The following is a 16071-nucleotide window of genomic DNA, read 5'->3' as shown; positions in this document are numbered from 1 at the left end:
AAATCGATGCGATGGTAATCGGTTGTAGATCCTAGAGTTCAGGGGTCACTCTCGAACAGCGCTGTGGAAGGAGACGGTTCTAAAAGCATCTGTTTATTTACAATGTTTCTCTTTATCTTTACCGATTTACTCACGAGCTACATTACAAACGGCTTCCCCAGTTAATAAATCTGTATACCGTTTCGCTATTCTCTCTTTTTAAGTCCAGAATTAAACCTGACCAACGGCAAACTGATAAGTTGTTAGCCACTAAGACTTGTTTTAGTTTTCTGATCAGGTGTTATAAAGAGAAGAGTTTCAACTGCTTGTCAGAAGCATATACAGAATATACTGTCAACATGCAGGAATTAATCGCGTGTGTCGACCACATCAAGTTTGATCTTGAAATCGCTGTCGAACAACAGTTGGGCGCTCAGCCCCTGCCTTTCCCAGGAATGGACAGTAAGTTATTATGAGCATTATGATTCATGTGTATTTTAAATGTTCATTTGATAATGACACAGACTGTTCTTGCTGTTTCAGAGTCTGGAGCAGCTGTGTGCGAGTTCTTCATGAGAGCCGCCTGTATGAAAGGCATGTGGGACAAACCAAACACTGCTTTAAGGACTTCATGTGTTAATCAGGTTTATTGATTCGGTCAGACTCTACAGCTCTTTCTCTTTTGACAGGTGGAATGTGTCCTTTCAGACACATCAGTGGAGAAAAGAGCGTGGTGTGCAAACACTGGCTGAGGGGCTTATGCAAGAAAGGAGACCAATGTGAATTTTTACATGAGTATGATATGACAAAGATGCCTGAATGTTATTTCTACTCTAAATTTGGTTAGTATTTTATATCTATCTATCTATCTATCTGTCTATCTGTCTGTGTGTAGTTAGTCTTAATAATGTATTTTTGTTTTTGCAGGGGAGTGCAGTAATAAAGAGTGTCCATTTTTGCACATTGACCCAGAATCTAAGATTAAAGATTGCCCCTGGTATGATAGGGGCTTTTGTAAGCATGGTAAGTCTTTTGCAGTGTTTTTTTTTAAGTTACATTAATTTACAGATACTTCAAAATTGATTGTAATAGGAAGAAAATAAATCATTTTCTACTTATCGTAATGTAAATAATCATGTAATCATTACTTAAATAATGTAACTTAATGTAAATCTTCACCTTCCCTTTAGGTCCAGATTGCAGGCACAGACACACAAGAAGAGTCATCTGTGTAAATTACCTTGTTGGCTTCTGCCCGGAGGGCAAGTCATGCAAATTTATGCAGTGAGTATCTGTGTTTGCAATAAATGCATACACATTTCTGCATTAATTCTGAGCATATGCATTTTTATTATGTAATTCCTAGCCCAAGATTTGAACTCCCCATGGGCGCAACTGAACAGCCACCATTACCACAACAGGCTCAGTCTCAGCAGAAGGTTTGTGATTTTCTTTATTTACATTTTTAAACTTGTTTAATGTTTACCTTAATACTAATGTTTCATCTTAATTTTAATCTCCAGCAGCAAAACATGCAGCCCACAAACCGGTCCTCACACTCACTCATCCAGTTAACCAATACCAATGTCAACAACAACCAGAGAATGCCGAATGCTGTTGGGATAATGCACTCTAACAACATGGGTGGACCTCGCGGTCCCCGTCCACTGGATCAAGTTACGTGTTACAAGGTGGGGCGTCATTTGAATTTATGCATAAAAACTTTTTTTTCCTCTCCGCATACTACTATGATGCCCTCATATGTAATCACATTCAGTATGTTTTTCTTTTTCCAGTGCGGTGAGAAGGGCCATTACGCAAACAAATGCTCAAAAGGACACCTGGCGTTTTTGAGTGGACAGTAAAGTTTTCTACAAAAGGATCTCCAATAAATGCGACTATAACTTGCAAAGGGACATATTTAATTCCTGGTACATTAAAGAAATAGTTCACCCAAAAATGAAAATTTGCTGTAAACTGACTCTGCCTCAGGCCACCCACAAGTTTTTCTTCATCAGAACAGATTTGGAGTAATTTAGCATTGCATCACTTGTTCACCAATGCATCCTGTGCAGTGAATGGGTGCTGTCAGAATGAGAGTCAAAACAGCTGAGAAAAGCATCACAATAATACACATGACTTGTATCAATTTTCATAATGTGAAGTGAAAAGCTGCATGTTTTTAAGAAACAAATCTGTCATTAACGCAGATGGATTTTTAAAATGTTTTATCAGTTGTTTGGTCATTCTGACGGCACCCATTCACTGCAGACGATCCATTGGTGAGCAAGTGATGTTAAACTTCTCCAAATCTGTTCCAATGAAGAAAAAACTCATTCTCATCTTGGATGGTCGAAGGTAAGAACATTTTAATTTTGGGGTGAACCATTTCTTTAACTCTTCACTGCAAAAGCTACATAAACGTGGCTCTACCTCACTGTCCATGTGCCAAGTGCATCTTCGTTAGTACACAATGAGATAGATTTTTCTTTTACTTTCACATGAAACCTTATAGTCTTTTGTATTGGAGCAACAAGCATCTTGACTGCTTAAACTCTAAAGCAATGCTAAAATTAGAGCGAAGTATGTTTTTAGAGAAAATGTTCTGTTAACAACCAAAAGTATCAAGGCAGAAAGGACACCGCTTTGTAGTCAATCAAGATACTTGTTTATATTAAATGAAACTGATTGTTGAGTTGTTGTACTTCTTACAATAAAGATTTACCGGATTTATGAAACCAGTAGTTTGTTTATCAATATTATAAAACATTACAAGTAGCACATATCAACTATTCATGTGGTTTTTGCTTTTGAATGGCTGAAGCGTTACTGACCACCTTTGTTTGCCAACTACTGAATCTGTTATAAAACAAGTGAAACCATCCCAACGCTTGAGGAATGACATACAAAAACTGTATTAAACCCCAATTTAATACACGTTTAATTTTTCACAAGAAATGTGAATAATAATCAAGCTCTTATACATACAGCCAACACGGTGTATGCTTTGAATAAAGAGTCCAAAGTAAATAACTGTAATTTTATTCTTGGTCACAACAGTCACATACAGAGAAAGCTGAGAGGTGTGATGATCACACTGCCAAGGTTTGAGTGGTCCAGTGGCTTTCAGTGGTACTTCCTCCACCGGTCGTGCTCTGGACAAGAAAACACTTACTCAGTCAACAGTGAAGGACACACTACAACTGATTCTTTAATACACTGAGTTTGTACTTACTGATGTGATCGTATTCCCAGAGGTAGCTCAGGGCAATGTAACCAGCAAGGAACATGGCAACTCCACCAATGCCACCTTTCCTCACATTGATGTATTTGTTGTAGTATCTCTCGTATCCTAAAAAGTTTTGATTGGGGAAAATATTATGCAACAGCTAATATAAAAACAGAAACCATTACAATGTTGATTAGAGATGCTTTTCTAATATTGAATACACTGGTCGTTACCTCCACGAACACTACCAAGAAGTCCATTTGGGGTGAAGTCTCTTGTTCCCAGCCACGATGGCAGCTGTCCGAGCTTGACGTCCATGAGCTTCTTCTGGGCCAGGGCCACTAGGGGAAAAATGCACGAAATAAACACACTTCTAGATAAAGACATTTCACTGGATTTTATTTGATAATCAGTAAGCAAGGTCTCCTGTGCATTATAAAACTGAGAAATAAATAGTTGTAAAAATGCAAGAATAATAGTTGCATGCATGGATTAGAAAGGTAAAGATTTTTTCCCTACAGCTGTCTCCTTCCTGAATTCTGCCCTCTGACTATGTTCATAGTTTCTGTTTACAGTGTACATACACTTTCACATAATCCATCTGTATAATATGCTCATAGTACAACTATCTGTACATCATGCAGATAGTATTTAAAAATCTCTAAATTATGTACCCAGCCTTATCTGTATATTTATTGTACATTTGTAACATTGTAGACGCTGTAGATCCTGTACCTACTGCTTATTTCACTTCTGGTTAGATGCTAACTACAACATTTCCTTGCCTAGTACCTTACATGTGCAGTGACAATAAAATTGAATCTACGTAATCTAATCTAAAGAATGTCAAGTTTATGTAAAATGCACTTGTTTCAAGTCGCTCCAAACAGATAGAAAATGCACCATGGAGTTATGTTTGTTTGCTCTTGACACATATTAGAATAATTTTCAGTACTACGTTAGTATTATTTGATAACTACTGAGCACAACGATGTTATTTATACATATAGAAGATAAATACTTATTGCAAGAACGCTTCCACTGCACAATATTTATGGTTGTTATTTTTATAGTTTACTAAATTTATTTAGTCACATCCTAGACTTACTGCACAATGATAATAGCATTGTTAACCTACAAAAACATACACTGACGCTATATTTATATATTACATTGGTCTTAAATGAAAGCCGTCAGGCAGTAGTTCACTTATGTTTTGTGACATTAACTAACAAGCATGCTTCCCTAACGAATACTTCACAGAACACTACAGAGGAACATACATGTCCTGAACAATATAATCAGTCATGAATGTAATCTGAAAGCCCGTGTGGTCAATGTTACTGAAAGTCCTTGACATGACTCGCGTCTGTCCGCGTCGAGGCCTTGAGCAGCGCACAAACCACACAACAAAAATTCACTCCATGCAGCCTTCAGACACATACATATATCACAGAGTGCGATTCAGCTACAGCTTTCCTATCCAACAGTCAATTATACTCGGCTTTACGTGTCCCATTCAACCATACCTGGTTTATCCGCCATCTTGCTCTGAACTTCAAGATGAGGGCTGCAGCGGAGGACGCTGGGAGTGAAATGGAGTGACGTAAACGAGGAACAAGTGGGGCGGGGCTTATAAATCACGTGGCCACCAGACGTCGCTCTTTGACTTTGATATTAATGTAAAGAAACAACCTGTTTAATTGGTTTTATCTGTTTTAATCACCTGTTACTTTTAGCAAAGTGTCATACAGGGCTACACAAAAGTAAATAAATACAACTACGTTTTCTTGCAATTGGTTGCAATTTGCAATCTATTTTGTATTTTTTTTATGCTCGGATAATTAGGCTCCTGCGACGGACCATCGGTTTGATTCATTTGTTTTCAAAGGAGGCTCATCTCTGTGGAAATGGCGTCTGAAGAGCTGTGTGTGTGACGGAGATTCACTGCAGTGCAGGAGTGCAGATGGAGAATAATGAACAGCAGCAGCAGCAGTATGGTGTACATTTTAGGACATCCTCAGACCTCAGTCATCAAATGAAAAGGCATCATGCCTCAGACTAAAAGGCTTCAGTCATCGGACAAAACGGCATCGCGTCTCTGACTGAAAAGCTTCAGGTCTCAGGAAAAACGACGTCAGGTGTCAGGTCTCATACAATTAACATCAGACGAAACAGACTCAGAAAAAAAGTCATCAGACGAAACGGACTCAGACAAAAAGTCATCAAACGAAAAGGACTCAGGTGGAGAATCGCGTTGCCCCGCCCCATGTGACGTCACACGCACGCCGTTCACAGGAAGTAGTAATGGTTGATTGATGGCAAAAGGAGGTAAGCAGCGTCTGATATTTTATATTTTATTCAAATGTTACACTAATTAAGTTATATAGGGAAGAGAACATGCTTTTCGAGAGTATTGTGTGCACGTTTAAGAAGTTAGTTAGCCATATTGCAACTAGCCAGCTTTTATTTCGGCCAAGTAGTAAAATTACCCTTACGAAAAAAAACATGATTTTACTATCAAAAACCACAAATAAATAAATAAATAAATAAAACACATGTTCGATATAGTTAAATCATGGTATCCACAGATTAACCATGGTTTTGCTACTCACCATAGTTTAACCATGGTGTTTGTAGTAAAACTGTGGTTATACAAATGGTACGTTAATCATTACACTAAAAAAACAATGTTACTACACTTTTACTATAATAAAACCACAATGCATTAAATATAGAAAAACTGTTGTTTCATCTCATAAATAATTATAACAATTATACGTATAAAACTTATACTTATTTAACTTTATAATGGTTTATAAGTCTTATATCGTGACATTATTTATTTAAAATATATACAGTATCTTACTATCTTATTGATATTACAATAAATATTGTTAAAATCAAAAGTGCCATATTACACATTCATCTAATCAGATATTTGATATGTTGGTTGTTTAAGGAAAAATAATATTTTTATTTTCATTATTATTGTTGTAATTATGTATAGTGGTATTTGCCTGCTTTGAGTAAAGTAACAAAACAACAATGCCAAGATATGAGACTTGTATTATATCTAAGGGAAACATTCTATTGTAAGTTAAGTGGATGCATTATATTCATTGCGTATTATAAATCATAATCTTAAATGCTATAACCACAAATAAGTAAACATTATAACACATTAAAACTGTTGTTATGATTACTCATGAGATGATATGACATATTACAAAGTTTTTTTTCTAATACATTATGCATTCATCATAATGCCATAAGAATTCTCTTATAATTTGTTTTAAATACGGGCTTCATAGGAAGTGTTACCGTTAAGTTTAATCGATAATGTACTTCTTCACTGATGTTATACAATATCCTTATACAAATGGAAAAAAAATGTTTACAGCATCTAATGCTTTTATCTTGGAGTGAAACACAACTAAGAAGATGAATAAAATCAAGTGAGCCACAGAGATGGCATCGTCCAAGAGCACAGGCATGTATTTTTCTTTTTTCTGCATTGGTAAGAAAACTATTAACTCAAAGAAAGTATATGTAAACATTTAAACATCATATACTAATAATGAACAAGAGTGCAGATTAAGTAACAAATATATAAATGAAAACCACCCAAGATCAGTAAACAATCTTTAACTATTACTGTATTCATTTTATATTAAGGGAGTTCATCCAGAGGCAGCGAGTGAACTTTGTGTCCTGAAACCAGAATCAGTTGGGAAGAATGGAACCAAGTCTACCCAATTAAAAGGCTTACACAGGTAATTCACAACTCTGTTTGTGTGTGTGTGTGTGCGCACAGCTATAGCTTAATGTCTTCATGACTCATCATTTGTGTTCATTTCTTTAGGTCCCCTTCCAGATGCTGATGTCTTGGCTTCTGGTGCAAAACTACGTCAGATTAATCCCAAGCCTTTGCTGCCGCAAATACTTGAGGGCATGTCAAAAGTAGAGTTGTACCTCTTGGCAGTCCACTTTCATTCCAGTGTCCCCGTATAGCTGCAGGTGTTCCTGATCTTAATTTCCCCCCACTACCTGTGCTTGGTTTTCAGTTTGGCTGTAATTTTAAATTTGGCCAGACGGACGAGTGCATGATCCATCTGAAACATTCGTTTGGACTAGTGGAGGTAAAAAGCACCTCTGCTGAAAACATTGCTCAGGTTCCATTTATGAAAATTCAAAGAGGACTAGCCAAACTTAAAGAGACCCATAAGTACTACTGGCAGGTACAAGGTCAGACTGCAGTGACTGGTCTACACTGGTGTGACTTTGTGACTGACACACAATCAGATTTCATAATACAGATGATCTGGCGAGATGATGCCTTCATAACATCAATGAAAGTACTGTTATAACGTTTATCTGGATGTGTATCTTTCAGTGGTATGAATGGACAGATTCTGTTCATATTATAGTATGAACCTAAGATTTATTTTTACATTCATAGTAAATATATACTTTATGTAGTTGAGTAGTATGTAGCATATTTTGTAGTAGATCTTTGATAACATATTAGATACATCACAAATTATAACAATAAATATATTGTACTTGCTATTAATTAGATAAATGTACATACCAAGGTGAATACTTTTTGTATGAAATCTTCTGTAATGTATATGATATGCATATTCTTTTACTACTTGCGTATATTTACATTTGATACATTGTGTGATATAACAAAGAAGATTTTTTTCATGAGTTATTATAAAAATACTTTTCATTGTCAACTATTTCATTGTGTCTGTGAAATTATTTTCAGGGACATTTTATTTAAATAATTTCATTATACAAAATATACAATTTTACATTACAATAAAAAAAGGAAAAACACATTTAATGGTGGTAGGTATGCATTGCAACTAACTGAAAAGGTAAAAAAATGTAATAAATAAAAAACTACTATCAAATGTTAACACTGTAACACTACTATTGTAATAATATAGATTCACTGCTCAAGAAACATTGGTCCCTGATAATAAACCATAAAACAGCAATTATGCCAGATCTGATTAATTCTTCCTGACAAGGTGAGTGGCACAACAGAATCCCAGATGTGTATTTCCTTGACCCTTCGAATCACTCTTTCCACCAGAAGTCTGAGGCGTGCAGTGGTCCTGTGTTTTTTCACAGTCCTGTTTGCTGAACTGCTTGGCACATTTGAAAGGTGGAATGATCCGTCTAGCACCAATACTGGAGAGCATATATTCAATAGTGAACCCCTTGTCTGCCATAACCACATCTCCACTGCACCACACAGAGCTACCCCAACCAGACCTTTGAATGTGGTAGTGCACTTATAACTTCAGAGTGGAGTTTCAGTGATGTAGGGCTTTCACAGCAGATTTCTGTACAGTCCAGGATGACATGCAGGTTTTGATTGAACGAACAGTAATTCTCTGGCATGGAGGAGCTTATTTGTTGCCTGGAAATCTAAATGGGTAGTGAATCCAGGTAATCGTCCTGCTCAGCATAGCCACGCTTACCCAGAAAATGTCAGCGATAACTTGATTGACTGAAACAAACAAATATATATTTAATTATAAGACAGAACCATTGTATTTACAAAATCATTTAATTCAACAACTGGTGTTAGACTCATACAGGTATGTTATAATTAGACCAAGATTTCAATCTAATAACTTGAAAGAATTTGCTTTACCAAGACGTAAAGTGACCATGGTTTTATTATAGTAAAATTGTAGTAACATGTTTTTTTAGTGTAATGATTAACGTACCATTTGTATACCCACAGTTTTACCACAAACACCATGGTTAAACTATGGTGAGTAGCAAAACCATGGTTAATCTGTGGATACCATGATTTAATTTTGTGTGTGTGTGGTTTTTTTTATATATAGTAAAATCATGTTTTTTTCGTAAGGGTAATTTTACTACTTGGCCAAAATAAAAGCTGGCTAGTTGCAATATGGCTAACTAACTTTTTAAACGTGCACACAAGACTCTCGAAAAGCATGTTCTCTTTCCTATATAACTTAATTAGTGTAACATTTGAATAAAACTGTTAAAATATAAAATATCAGACGCTGCTTACCTCCTTTTGCCATCAATCAACCATTACTACTTCCTGTGAACGGCGTGCGTGTGACGTCACATGGGGCGGGGCAACGCGATACTCCACCTGAGTCCTTTTCGTTTGATGACTTTTTGTCTGAGTCCGTTAAGTCTGATGACTTTTTTTCTGAGTCTGTTTCGTCTGATGCCTAACGTTAATTGTATGAGACCTGACACCTGACGTCGTTTTTCCTGAGACCTGAAGCTTTTCAGTCAGAGACGCGATGCCGTTTTGTCCGATGACTGAAGCCTTTTAGTCTGAGGCATGACGCCTTTTCATTTGATGACTGAGATCTGAGGATGTCCTAAAATGTACACCGTACAGCAGCTTTATGGAGCATTTACAGCTTTAGTCAATTTAATCAATTCACCTGGATTGGGGTGTTTTGGGTAGTTTTCCTCTCTGACTTTTTTATTTTTAAATGAACGTTTTTATTTTTGTTCTAAAAAAAAAGCCTATTTTAATGGGATAGTTCACCCAAAAATGAAAATTATGTCATAAATGACTCACCCTCATGTTGTTTCAAACATGAATGATTTATTCTCTTTTGCACAACATAAAAGAAGGTATTTTGAAGACTGCTGGTAACTAAGCTGTTTTGGTCACAAGTTACTTTCATTGCATAAACACAAAAATACTGAGATGTTTTTCGAATCATCTTCTTTTATGCCCCATACTTTATGTTAGGCCATTGTAGCCTAAACATTGAACACAATAACAGGTTTGAATGACCTTTTGGGGGTATTTTCACAGCCAAATTTAGTTCACGACTGGTTAGATTAATTAATCACAGCACCCTGTAATTAATTCAATTAAAAAAAGACATGTTCTTTGTGGTAAGTAATCAAAATAAAGACCTTATATATATATATATATATATATATATATATATATATATATATATATATATATATATATATATATATATATATAATGTGAACATTTGCATTTGTCTTTACATGATGCAGATCATAATGTTGTTGTTGTTGTTTTTTGCTAGAGAGAACTTTAGCTTTTTATGTGGTTTGTGGTAAAACATCACCTTCTCTGAGCAACCGAACTACATCCTTTTAGTCATTGAATTGATTGTTGTAAAATTAGGTAACTGTTTTGGGGATATCTATAGGTCAGTACCTTCAAATAAAATTCATTTCGCAGCATTACAAAATGTTATGATTCATCTTCTGTCAGTTTTCAAAGTCATACAGTACACGTGACAAAAACAGCTTTACTTCATTGAAGGCCCTGAGTAAACCTTAATCCAAGTCTTTTCCACTGCCATTTGCATTCAGGTGCACATAGATCTTTACATGTGGCTGAAATCCAAAGCTGTATTGGAATCTGAAAGCCTTTGAGTGGATAGGTAGATCTTAGATAATGTATTTACAGTGTATATACTATACAATATACAATATTCCATACAGCATACAGCGGAGGGCAAAATTATTAGTATTAAATTAATAGTATTTTCATCAGTATAAAATGGTTTTAAGTCCGTTATTTCTATATTTTGCTGTAGTGTGTCAGTAGGAAATATCAGTTTACATTTTCAAACATTCATTTTGCCAGTAATTGTAATAATCCAGTGAAATGTTTGTTTGCACGAGGAGTCTGACAGCAGCCAGTGCTGCACACAGAGATCTGATCTCATCATCATCAGTCTGTCTGGAATAACATGAAGAAACAGAACAAACTGAGACAGACTCAATCCAGAAGAACTTTGGCAACGTCTCCAAGAAGTTAACTGATAAAGAATCTTTATCTCTGCCATTATTTTTGACAGCATCCTCAATTTACATCATTTTTAAGTGTCTAAAACTTTTAACAATATACTGTAGCTTTGCAGGTAGGTTTCTTAAAGCATCAGCAAAAGATAGAAATAACTGACTTAAAACCATTTTTTAGCTGCAGGTGAAAATACTAGTGGTCTAATCATTTTGGCCACCAATGTAAATGTAAGTGCAGTCTGCGTAAGTGCATTTATTAGGGAGAATCATAGGCTACAACAAATAAATGCTAGGTATTTTTTACAATCAAAATGGTGGTGCAAATCTAACTATTCTGTAACATTCAATAAATGAGAAAGAGAAGAGGCTGTCATGGGGAACTCATTAGAATGTATGAGAGACACAGATGTGGTGGATGGACGCATTAGACAGGAGGTCAAAGGCATAAGTGCCATTCATTACTCCGCTCTGCCATAAAAATCCCAGGCAGAATTCTAATGTTGAGATTTTAATTAAGATGGTGCAGCAGGCACATCAGAGGAGACATCAGTTCATAGTCTTTCATTATTCACATATCTGCTCTGATTTTCACTGGCCATATGTTTACTCGGCAGATTTTATTCTTTCGTTGCTGTAGGACATATGATAGCAGGGTTATCACATTTTATAATACTATTATTTCTAATCTGGATCTGGTTTTCAGAGAACCAGGTTTATTAGTTCATCTGTAATGTCTGCTGACAGATGGAAGATCAGGCCAATCTCAGTTCCACACTCTAATTGAATAAGTTAATAATCCTCGTGATTAGGAAAATGATGTAATGGAAAGAATGTTATTGTTCTAGCTCATTTATCTGCTGCTTGAAGGATAGAGAATATTTAAATTCCCCGTGTGCCAGTGGATTCTATCTGTCCTTCCTTGACTTACACATTTTTTGTTCTTTTTTTAAAACAATCAAATGCCTGCTTTTTTATTTATTTGCCTGGGTTCCATATTGAATACTACCTTACTACTCATTCTGTTTCTGCATCATATACGATGTTTTTTTTTACTTTATAAAGAGGATACCCATGACCTACTGTATTTGCCAAAACAAGTAGTGTAATGTTGACCTTACTGTATTAAGTTCTGTATCCCACAATGCAATGCACTTAACTTGACCTGCCATTTGATGGTTGAACCACAACTAATATCCAGCATTATTTTAGGATCATAGTTTTATTTTAATTTTTTGAATTAGTTTTTATTTTTAGATATTCTATTTTAATTAAAAATTAGTTACAGTTGTGCTAATTTTATTGTGTATTTCTGTTCTTTTTATTAGTTTTAAAAAATTTTTTTAAAAACGTGTCTGAATAGATTTTTTTTTATTTTAGTACAAAGTAGTTAAAATCTAAATGAGAAATGTATATATTATTTTATTTAAAAAATGTATTGTTTAAGTTTTATTTTACTAAAACTAGTTTAGTTATATATATATATATATATATATATATATATATATATATATATATATATATATATATATATATATATATATATATATATATATTTTTTTTTTTTTTTTTTTTATTATTATTTATTTATTTATTTACAACAACTCTTTCTTTAGAATTATTTAGACTGCCAAATTTAAATAATAATGTAAATATATTTCTATGCAATTTGTATAAAAATGCACAATAACACATTTTATTTTTAAGAACTCAACTTGCTTTATTATACATTAAAAATGTATTTTATTTTTTTTATAACACTGTTCAATTCACTGTTTTAAAAAGTAACAAAATAAAGGGCATGGAGTGCAGCATTTTGTGTGTTAGTATTGCATTCGGAACACAGGCCTTGTTTTAATCTTATAAGAGTAGTCAAGGAAGATTGTATTAATAAAGTTAAGGCATTGCAGTGTGTCCAAGAAATTCTTCCTCATCGCATGTCTCACAAGCTAATTTAAAAAATCTGTCTGGCAGAGACGAGAGGCTATTATGTTTTGCATTATACATTGATACCTGCAATAACTGTCATGATGGGAATTAACATATATAATGATTTTTAATTTACAATGTCCAATCTCATTACATATACAGAAAATAATTGTTATAAAGACCTATACTACAAATATGGCATGCAAAAGGCCTGTGGTACAACAAACGCCACCTCGTGTAAACTCTTCACCCTCCCACAAGCTCACAAATGATATTATAGTACACAGACTAACTCTATTAGACTCTCAAACGTTTTCCCTGAGGCTGTTAGACTCCTTAACACCCTCATACCTATAATTCCAATTCTAAGAAAATAATTTAACTTTAATTCCCTGCAGTGTTTCTGCTGTTCTGTTGAAGTCAACTTGCACGTCACTGTTCACATCCATCCAGGATGGATTATGGTCCTGCGAGGCCCTAGGGTACAGGTCTGTTTGGAGACCACCTCCTGATATCATAATGAGATTTACTGTTTAGAGAATGAGACATAATAATGCAAATATGAGAAACAAAATCACAGTTGTATGACATGTTTCAAAATCATGAAATAAAGTTGCAGTTATAAGAAGTTCAGGATGCATTGCAAATAAGATTATGCTCAGAAGGCACTATCCCAGCTGACACAAATATGTAAGAATGTTTTGGTAATGTTCCCATTACATTATGAAAATGTTATTTCTGAATGTTCTCTGAACGTTCAAAATGTCCAGTATTTTAAATGTTTTTTAACAAAATTCTCTTGGTTATGTGAATGTTAACCATCACAACAATTTTACTTTTGAATGTTCTCTAAACATTCTAAAACAATTAGTAACATTAAAAAATGTTAGACGTCCAGGGACAATGTTTCAGAAAAACAAATTGTGCTAACATAATTAAAGATCAGATAACTTTGAGCTAAATTTGAAAGAACTTGGCTGCAATGTTAGAAAATGTTCCCTATTGGGTCTAGGATACAAATTCTTATTTCTTAATTTATTTCACTTTATGTAAAGAGTTACTCACACACATTTAAACACTGCTTATATATCAGATATACATCTGCATTTCAGCTTTATAATTCATACATTAAATTTGCACTATATTTGGGGTTTTTGCTTAGTATTCTCACTGAATAACATTTTGGAATAACAACTTGAATCTTTAAAACTTACATTGATTTATTATAGCAGTTGCTCCACAGCATGCTATATGTGAGAACATTTCCACCAGTTTGTCAAAGAAGTCTGTAGCTGACGATATGCTACAAATCCCAGCAATAGACACGATTAATGATAGGCCAGTGTTTGAGCCGTATCTCATTACTCTCCAGCAGGTCTGAACTTGTTCCTGCATGATCTGGTTCATCACTCGTCTCCCGCAGCAACATATGCTGAAACAGCAGCCCTAATAGTAGCACTTAACTGAATAAAAAGAGATCAACTCAAAACTCAACTGGAAGGATCAGAGATAAACTCAGGACCTTGTCAGCTAAAGCTTTTTTGGTAATCCTGTCTTTTGTTGTTATTTCTTTATATTTAAAACCTTTTATTGAGGATAAAATACTGAGTGCACTTGTAAATGCTTGACATCACAGATAATTATGTCAGGAATTTTAAACACTGTATATATCTTTGTCAATAATGCACTGGGTGAGTATGAGAATGTGGATTTGACTATGAATGACTTGTTTTAAAGCCTTTACAAGATTGTTATGCCAGGGATTTGAAATATAGTATGTAAAATATACACATAACATCCATCCTGTCAAATTACACACACACATGATAAAGACTGCTATTACCATTTGGCTTTGGGCAAATGCCTTTGAGCCATTTTGTAACTGCACAGTATAGCAAAACAGAGCAGGTGATAGAGGAGGTAATGAAACAGCCCAGTCAGCTTTCTGAATACACACGCACAGAGGCCTTCTGGGGAAATGACATTGGGAAGGAAATTAAATTTCCACTGGATAAACAGAACATCCAGACAAAGAACGAACTCATTTAACTCATGTAAAAGGGTTGATTTTGCCAGTTCCTTGTGTTTAGACATGTTGCTGAGAAAACAAATATATAAACTGATGATTCATCGATTGAATGATATTGAATTGCTTCTTCATCAATATCAATCAGCCAAACAGAATATTAGCTATTTGTTTTATTTATTTATTTTTATTTATTTATTTTTGGATACAAGTTATCCAACATCAATCATTCTGAATGCGAACAAGATAGCAACCTTACATCGTTGAAAGGCAGAGGTAGAAAAACATTGTTGTATAATGACCAATGGTTTCTTATTATACTAACTGTGACAGCAAAATATAAGTGGGAAGTGATCAGTCAAAAACTATGCTAACTGATGAACAAGTGCAAATAAAAGTGGAACACCATCAAGGGATTTATTACTTACACATAAAAATATGATTTTCCAGTTCACTAAATTAGATTGGTGTAAAATATTTCTGAGCTCAGCCATGCACAACATGTATTTTTTTTCTTGGTAAATGCTAAATAATAAAGCATCCTGATGTGTATTTTTGGTGACTTTTTTTAAATATTGATTGAATAGAAGGCCTGAAAAGAAAAAAACATAAAGCTGACATTTTCTTAGATACAGAATAAGTGTGTGATATGCCATTTATCAGGAAACATAAAGTCCATTTCTTCTTCACACAGAGGACCCTTAATAGGGCATTGTTGCCTTGGCAGGTCATTTGACAGATGAACACTGCATGTTCACCTTGTTTTTGTTGCATTCTCATTCTGTAAGTGATGCCAGATATATAACAGCAGCATTGTAACTTCCTGTGTATAGACCTTCCCACAAGTACATTCAAAATGCAAAGGTGTCCCACTGATTTCTCTGAAATGCAAATAAAGCAATCTATCATATGCTCCTTCCTCATTGAGAGTCGTGATTGAGCATTGATATTTTCCAAGAATGCTGTCTGGACATCCAATGCCCAACCATGTACTGACGAGTACAACGCACTGATTATCCAAATGATTTTAAGAAGTTTTAATAATGACAAAATTAACCTACAATGTTTGCACTGGATTCCACTTGTTTCAATC

At 34.7% G+C, this 16071-nt stretch overlaps 2 protein-coding genes and 1 long non-coding RNA gene across 4 annotated transcripts; 2 read left to right on the top strand and 1 right to left on the bottom strand.

Moving 5' to 3' along the window:
* On the top strand, nucleotides 1-2717 carry cpsf4 (cleavage and polyadenylation specific factor 4). Of its 2 annotated transcripts, none has more exons than XM_026250376.1 (8): nucleotides 1-441; nucleotides 523-573; nucleotides 669-821; nucleotides 907-1002; nucleotides 1170-1263; nucleotides 1346-1418; nucleotides 1506-1670; nucleotides 1776-2717. In XM_026250376.1, the coding sequence occupies exons 1-8, from the start codon at nucleotides 339-341 to the stop codon at nucleotides 1842-1844; spliced, it is 804 nt and encodes a 267-aa protein (XP_026106161.1). In that variant the 5' UTR covers nucleotides 1-338; the 3' UTR covers nucleotides 1845-2717. The 2 variants fall into 2 exon arrangements, with proteins under 2 accessions (XP_026106161.1, XP_026106160.1); XM_026250375.1 differs by having other exon boundaries at nucleotides 10-441; nucleotides 1503-1670.
* Nucleotides 2718-3005: 288 nt separating this feature from the next.
* Nucleotides 3006-4870, bottom strand: atp5mf (ATP synthase membrane subunit f). The gene is made up of 4 exons (XM_026250377.1): nucleotides 4738-4870; nucleotides 3442-3549; nucleotides 3215-3331; nucleotides 3006-3134 (listed from the first exon to the last, which is right to left on the bottom strand). Exons 1-4 carry the CDS (start codon nucleotides 4751-4753, stop codon nucleotides 3106-3108), a joined length of 270 nt encoding a protein of 89 aa, XP_026106162.1. The 5' UTR covers nucleotides 4754-4870; the 3' UTR covers nucleotides 3006-3105.
* Nucleotides 4871-6880: 2010 nt separating this feature from the next.
* Nucleotides 6881-7956, top strand: LOC113078082 (uncharacterized). Its single transcript, XR_003281453.1, has 2 exons — nucleotides 6881-6984; nucleotides 7074-7956. It is a non-coding gene; the product is annotated as an uncharacterized LOC113078082 (long non-coding RNA).
* The last annotated feature ends 8115 nt before the right edge of the window (nucleotides 7957-16071 follow it).

This window comes from Carassius auratus, unplaced genomic scaffold (assembly GCF_003368295.1).
Source record: "Carassius auratus strain Wakin unplaced genomic scaffold, ASM336829v1 scaf_tig00024173, whole genome shotgun sequence".
In the NCBI taxonomy this organism is placed as follows: domain Eukaryota; kingdom Metazoa; phylum Chordata; class Actinopteri; order Cypriniformes; family Cyprinidae; genus Carassius; species Carassius auratus.
The sequence above is the reverse complement of the archived record's forward strand: the minus strand, read 5'-3'. Positions and strand labels throughout refer to the sequence as shown.

Bases quoted from the DNA above. Each gene is read 5' to 3' on its own strand.
- cpsf4 (XM_026250375.1), top strand. From the start codon at position 339: ATGCAGGAATTAATCGCGTGTGTCGACCACATCAAGTTTGATCTTGAA. The intron at 442-522 runs GTAAGTTATTAT...TTGCTGTTTCAG, and splicing joins GCCTTTCCCAGGAATGGACA to AGTCTGGAGCAGCTGTGTGC. The intron at 822-906 runs GTTAGTATTTTA...TTGTTTTTGCAG, and splicing joins TTATTTCTACTCTAAATTTG to GGGAGTGCAGTAATAAAGAG.
- atp5mf (XM_026250377.1), bottom strand. The intron at 3,332-3,441 runs GTAACGACCAGT...AAAACTTTTTAG, and splicing joins TCTTGGTAGTGTTCGTGGAG to GATACGAGAGATACTACAAC. The intron at 3,135-3,214 runs GTAAGTACAAAC...TTTCTTGTCCAG, and splicing joins CTGGGAATACGATCACATCA to AGCACGACCGGTGGAGGAAG.